Below are 5,263 nucleotides of genomic sequence, written 5' to 3' on the forward strand. Positions count from 1 at the left end.
AAGTTTGGATAAAAGGGTATCATGGGTGACTAAATAGTACGAGAGTGTTTGACTCATATAGAGTTGAGTTAGACTATTAGGTATAGTCTAAGTAAGTGAATGTCAAGATAGTAATTAGAGTTAGGGCATCGAGTCAGTTGGAGGTTTAATTTAACCCGAATGCTCTTTCTTGGCTGTTGTTTTATGTTTTATCCTAGGACCCTGATAGTGGTAGCGATGTTGATTTAACCCCTCCTGCTAGCCCTCTTGATTCTACCGAGGATAGTTTACTACCGGGATCAGTGAAGCCCCAGTACATTAGTTTAGACTCTGAGGAAGATCCATCTGATGATACCGTGACCCCCATGCATGTTTTTCCCCTGATACCGGTACCAGATTCCCCAGTGGTTAGGGAAGATTCTCCAGCTCCTATGCCTGAGTCCCCGACCCCTGATAGAGTGCATGTTGTGCCTGCACCTACCCATGTTAGTGATGATTTGGCTCGGGACCGTGATTGTTTATTTGCTCATATACCGGAGCTGAGATCTTTGGTAGATAGGTTGTCCCGAGGTTCCAGGCTACAGACGTTGGTGCCAGAGCCCGAGTGGCGTGTTGGTATTGAGATGTGGATCAGGTTACCCATTGGCGTCTGGATTGAAAGAGATATGTCTTAAGTCCAATCATGTATGAGGATTTAGAAATAACTTTTATGTAATCTGTTTTGATTTCATTGATATTAATAAAAGGCTTGTTTTGTTTTTATTGCGGGCTCTATCTATTTAAATGTTTAAATAAGATATATCACAGTTTAGAGTAAATCTTTTTATGGATTGTGATGAGATCATAATAATGAGACCTAAAAGATGATAACTTTAAACTTAAATAGTTCCTGGTCGTAGGATTACTAACTGGTAATTAATAATCCGCAAAGATCGGTACATACTATGCTTGCTTCATTATGAAGGATGTCTGTTCTCATAGACATTTGTGTGGTGACACTATAGCTAGTATGTAGGTGCTTATTATAGAATAAGTTCACTGAACATGAATCACACAGCTGAACAACTGATGGAGTTCACTCACGTGTCAGCAGTTGTTCACATAGTGATAGTTGTACAAGTATCCTTAGACTTGAGGTCATCATAGTCATCTTGTGTACACTGAACTATGCTTTGGTTTAGTTCTTAGTCTCAAGGGACAATTATAAGGGCTCTACTGGGTATAGGAATTTGTACACGAAGAGAGTGTATGATCAATAAAGGATCTACCCCTTCCAGTGTAAGAAGAGAATGTTCAATGCTGATCCACTTATGTTAGTTCAGGAATCTCTGGCCAGAGTGAATGAAATTAGAAAGGAGTTTCTAATTTACATTAAATAGAACTAAGCATAGTGAATGGGAAAGCAAGTGATTAAATAATATAGGCTTGACACAAGTTCCATGCCTTGTATTTAATCGTGACATTGCAGGGTAGAAGGAATTAATTGTACGGTAACTACTCATTGAATAGGTTCTTGGTATTCTAAGCAGTGAATTCGTATTATCCGGATAGTCGCGATATGCTGAGAAGTATCACTCACGATGTAGAATAAATATGATTAATTAATTAATTATATTTAATGAATTAGAGAATTTATATAAATAATGATAAAATAGTTTTATTATTATTTATTTCTACTACCGGCTTAATATCGAACCTACAGGGTCACACCATAAAAGAGAATGATTTAATGGTGGAGGAATTAATTAATAATGGCTGATAATTATTTATTTATGAAATAAATAATTAATTGGAAAATTTAATAATTGATTAAATGAGATTTAATTGATTATAAATTAATTAAGAAAAGGTTCTTAATATTATTAATTAAGAATTTAATTTTTGGAAATTAAATCAAGTGAGAGAATTATTTCTAAAGAGTTTAGAAAAAGGATTAATAATTAAAAGGTGTTTTAATTATTAGTGAGAATAATAAAGGGTTAATAATAATAATATTTTATGGGAAAATTTTCAGCTGAAAATTTTGCCTATAAATATACTATTATAAACCCTATTTTTGTCTCAACCAAAAAGATTTACAAAACCCTAATTCTCTCCATCTCCTCCTCCTTCATTATATCGTTTTCTTGGTGGATACCGGTGGAGTGCTTCACACTTGAGGAGCAGCTGCTAAGGATCTCCGTTCATCGTTCTTGGATCGCTATTAAAGACCTCCATCTTTCCATTAACGTAAAGCTTCTTAAGATAAATATACTGAACTACGAATTAAATATTATTTTTTGCATGGATCCTGCAGAGAGTTTCGGTTTTTTTTAAGATTAAATTTATGTTTTCGCTGCGTTTATGTGCTAAAAACCCTTCATGGATGAGGGTCCTTCTTGCAGTGATGCTGGTGCCAAAGCCCGCAGAGTTTATAAGATAGTGCAATGGATGCTTTCTGTGTTGAGGGAGGTTCTTGATCGCCATGTTTAGTTGGGTTGTGAGTTCAGACGGGACATCTGTTAGAGCCCGTAGTAGTAATTGTTGTTGTTGTTTCTTTTCAGCGCCGGTAGGCTTTGGGATACTTGGTCAGATGTCGGGTTCCCTTCATGTTGTATTATGATCTATTCTAGTGTTGGTTATGTTGGTAGTAATTAGGTAGAAGTTAGGGGTAGATACGGGGATATTTTCCAGTTTTTCCTATGTTTAGCCCTGCCATGTTATTGTACCTTATATTGGAACTTGTTGTACCTAAACTATCTATCTATGCACCTTTATTTCCTTATCGCTGTTCTTTGAATTTTATCAGCTATTTGCGGAACATGTTTACCAAGCAATTGTATTTAACACTTGTGATAACAAATCTTATGTCATGTGAGAACCCTAACCGGTGAGCAAATTATGTAGTAACAGGATTGCATGTGCAAATGGGTAAAATTTAAAAATCGTAAAGCTATTCCTAAGGAATCATTATTGTTATATATGCCATGCTATCATATTGCTAAATTATTGCTCATTAGGTTTATAAAATGGCCACTTCACCAAATCACCCTGAAGAAGAAACGCAAACCCAAAACCAAGATCAAAACCAAGACACCCCTGTGATGAACCGACTTCTTCAACTCCTAAAACAACCCTCAGCCTCGAGAATTGGAAACTTCAAACACTTTCAATCCGTTCATCCCCCATAATTTGTAGGTTTTCCCGATACGACTAAAGCTCAGTCCTGGTTAAGAGAAATGGAGAAAACCTTTGAGTTAACAGAAGTTAAAGACAAGAAGAAGACGAAGTATGCAAGTTATTACTTGACGGATGATGCCAGCTATTGGTGGGAATCTACCAAAGCATTGCAAGAAGAAGGAGAAGATATTTCTTGGCAGAAGTTTACGGAATTGTTCCAAGAGAAGTATTTACCGAGTTATATGCAAGATCAGTTAGAGATGAGGTTTCTAGAATTAAAGCAAGAGAATATGACTTTAACGGAGTACGAAGTAAAGTTTTCAGAGCTGGAAAGGTTTGTGCCAGAGTACATGAATACATAAGCTAAGAAAGCTAAAAGATTTCAATAAGGACTTTAGACATGGATCCGGAGTCAAGTGGCTCTTCTCGAGATAAGGACATATGCTGTCGTGGTACAGAAGGCGATGATTATGGAAGGAGAAAGAGAAGCAACTAAAAGGGAAAGTGAAGGGAAGAGAAGGAAGTTTGAGGATTCAGAACAGGACCAAGGAAGCTCTAAGTTTAGAGGAGATTTGGGAAGAATGTTAGCAATGCTGGTCAGAAATTCCAGAGGTTTAATCCTAGAAATGGGAATCAAAAGAATCGTTTCTAGAAAGCTGGACAATCGACAAGGGACAATAGACCCCAGGTTCAGGAATGCAAGACTTGTGGAAAGAGACACCCTGGAAGATGTAATAAGCTCAACGTGACGTGTTTCAAGTGTAACCAGAAAGGTCATTACTCATCAGAATGCACGAGTGGTATAGGGAACCAGAGATGACTTGTTTTAAGTGTGGTAAAGTTGGCCATATGGAAAGGAATTGTAAGAAACCTACTCAGAAAGCCAATGTTCTTAGGATTGCTGGACCACCGCCTTCACCAGCACAAATAGTTCAGCCAAGGGCACGGAGGTTTAACATGACAATGAAAGATGCAGTGCATGATACGGATGTGGTAGCAGGTACGCTTGCTATAAATTCAGTAGAAGTTAAAGTGTTAATGGATTCTGGAGCTACTAGATCATTTATTTCTGAAAGTGTTGTTGATAGATTAAAGTGTGTTGCGTACACTTTAGAATCTAATTTAATTATAGAAGTAGTGAATCAGGAAAGAGTTGATGCCAATAGAATTTGTCCTTGTTACGATATTGTTATAGAAGGTCAGCACTTTTCTGCTGACTTAATACTGTTTAAGTTAGGAGAATTCGACATTATTCTCGGAATGGACTGGTTAGCGAACTAAGATGCGCAGATCGAATATAGAAGCAGGAAAGTGAAATTGAAGACCAGGGATGGAACTGGGGTGATATTTAAAGTAAAGAAGCAATACATGAAATTTCTAACGGCGATTCAGAAAAGAAAATTGTTGCGACAAGCATACGAAGCTTATTTGGCTCACGTAAAGGATGTGGAGAAGGAATCCCTCAGGATTGAGGACATTCCTGTGGTTAAAGGGTTCCCCGATATATTTCCCGATGAATTACCTGGACTACCTCTGGATCGAGAGATTGAATTCACGATTGACTTAATACTTGGAATGGAACCAGTTTCAAAAGCCCCTTATCGAATGGTGCCCATTGAAATAAAGGAACTAGCGACACAATTACAAGAATTATTAGATAAAGGAGTTATTCGACCGAGTGTGTCCCAGTGGGGTGCACCAGTAATGTTCGTAAAGAAGAAAGATGGAAGCATGACATTGTGTATCGATTATCGCGAACTCAATAAGTTGACTATTAAGAATAAGTACCTTCTACCGCAAATCGACGATTTGTTTGATCAACTGAAAGGAGCTACCTATTTCTCGAAGATTGATTTAAGATTGGTATATCATCATTTGAAGATTAAGGTGGAAGATATACCCAAGACGGTGTTTCGAACGAGATATGAACATTATGAGTTATTGGTAATGGCGTTTGGATTGACAAATGTGACAGCTGCTTTTATTGATCTTATTAATCGAGTGTTTAAGAAATACTTGGATAAGTTCGTAATAGTATTCATTAATGATATTTTGATTTACTCAAAGTCGGAAGCGGGACACATGGAACATTTGAAGATTTTTTTGGAAATCCTGAGGAAAGAAA

At 37.1% G+C, this 5,263-nt stretch overlaps 1 protein-coding gene across 1 annotated transcript; it reads left to right on the forward strand.

The window, feature by feature from the left end:
- The first annotated feature begins 3,954 nt into the window (after nt 1-3,954).
- On the forward strand, nt 3,955-4,419 carry LOC141659701 (uncharacterized). Its single transcript, XM_074466628.1, has one exon. It carries the CDS (start codon nt 3,955-3,957, stop codon nt 4,417-4,419), a length of 465 nt encoding a protein of 154 aa, XP_074322729.1.
- The last annotated feature ends 844 nt before the right edge of the window (nt 4,420-5,263 follow it).

The sequence above is a fragment of the Apium graveolens genome, chromosome 5 (assembly GCF_009905375.1).
Source record: "Apium graveolens cultivar Ventura chromosome 5, ASM990537v1, whole genome shotgun sequence".
In the NCBI taxonomy this organism is placed as follows: domain Eukaryota; kingdom Viridiplantae; phylum Streptophyta; class Magnoliopsida; order Apiales; family Apiaceae; genus Apium; species Apium graveolens.

Excerpts from the sequence above, each read along its gene's own strand:
- LOC141659701 (XM_074466628.1), top strand. The coding sequence starts at position 3,955 with ATGACTTGTTTTAAGTGTGGTAAAGTTGGCCATATGGAAAGGAATTGT.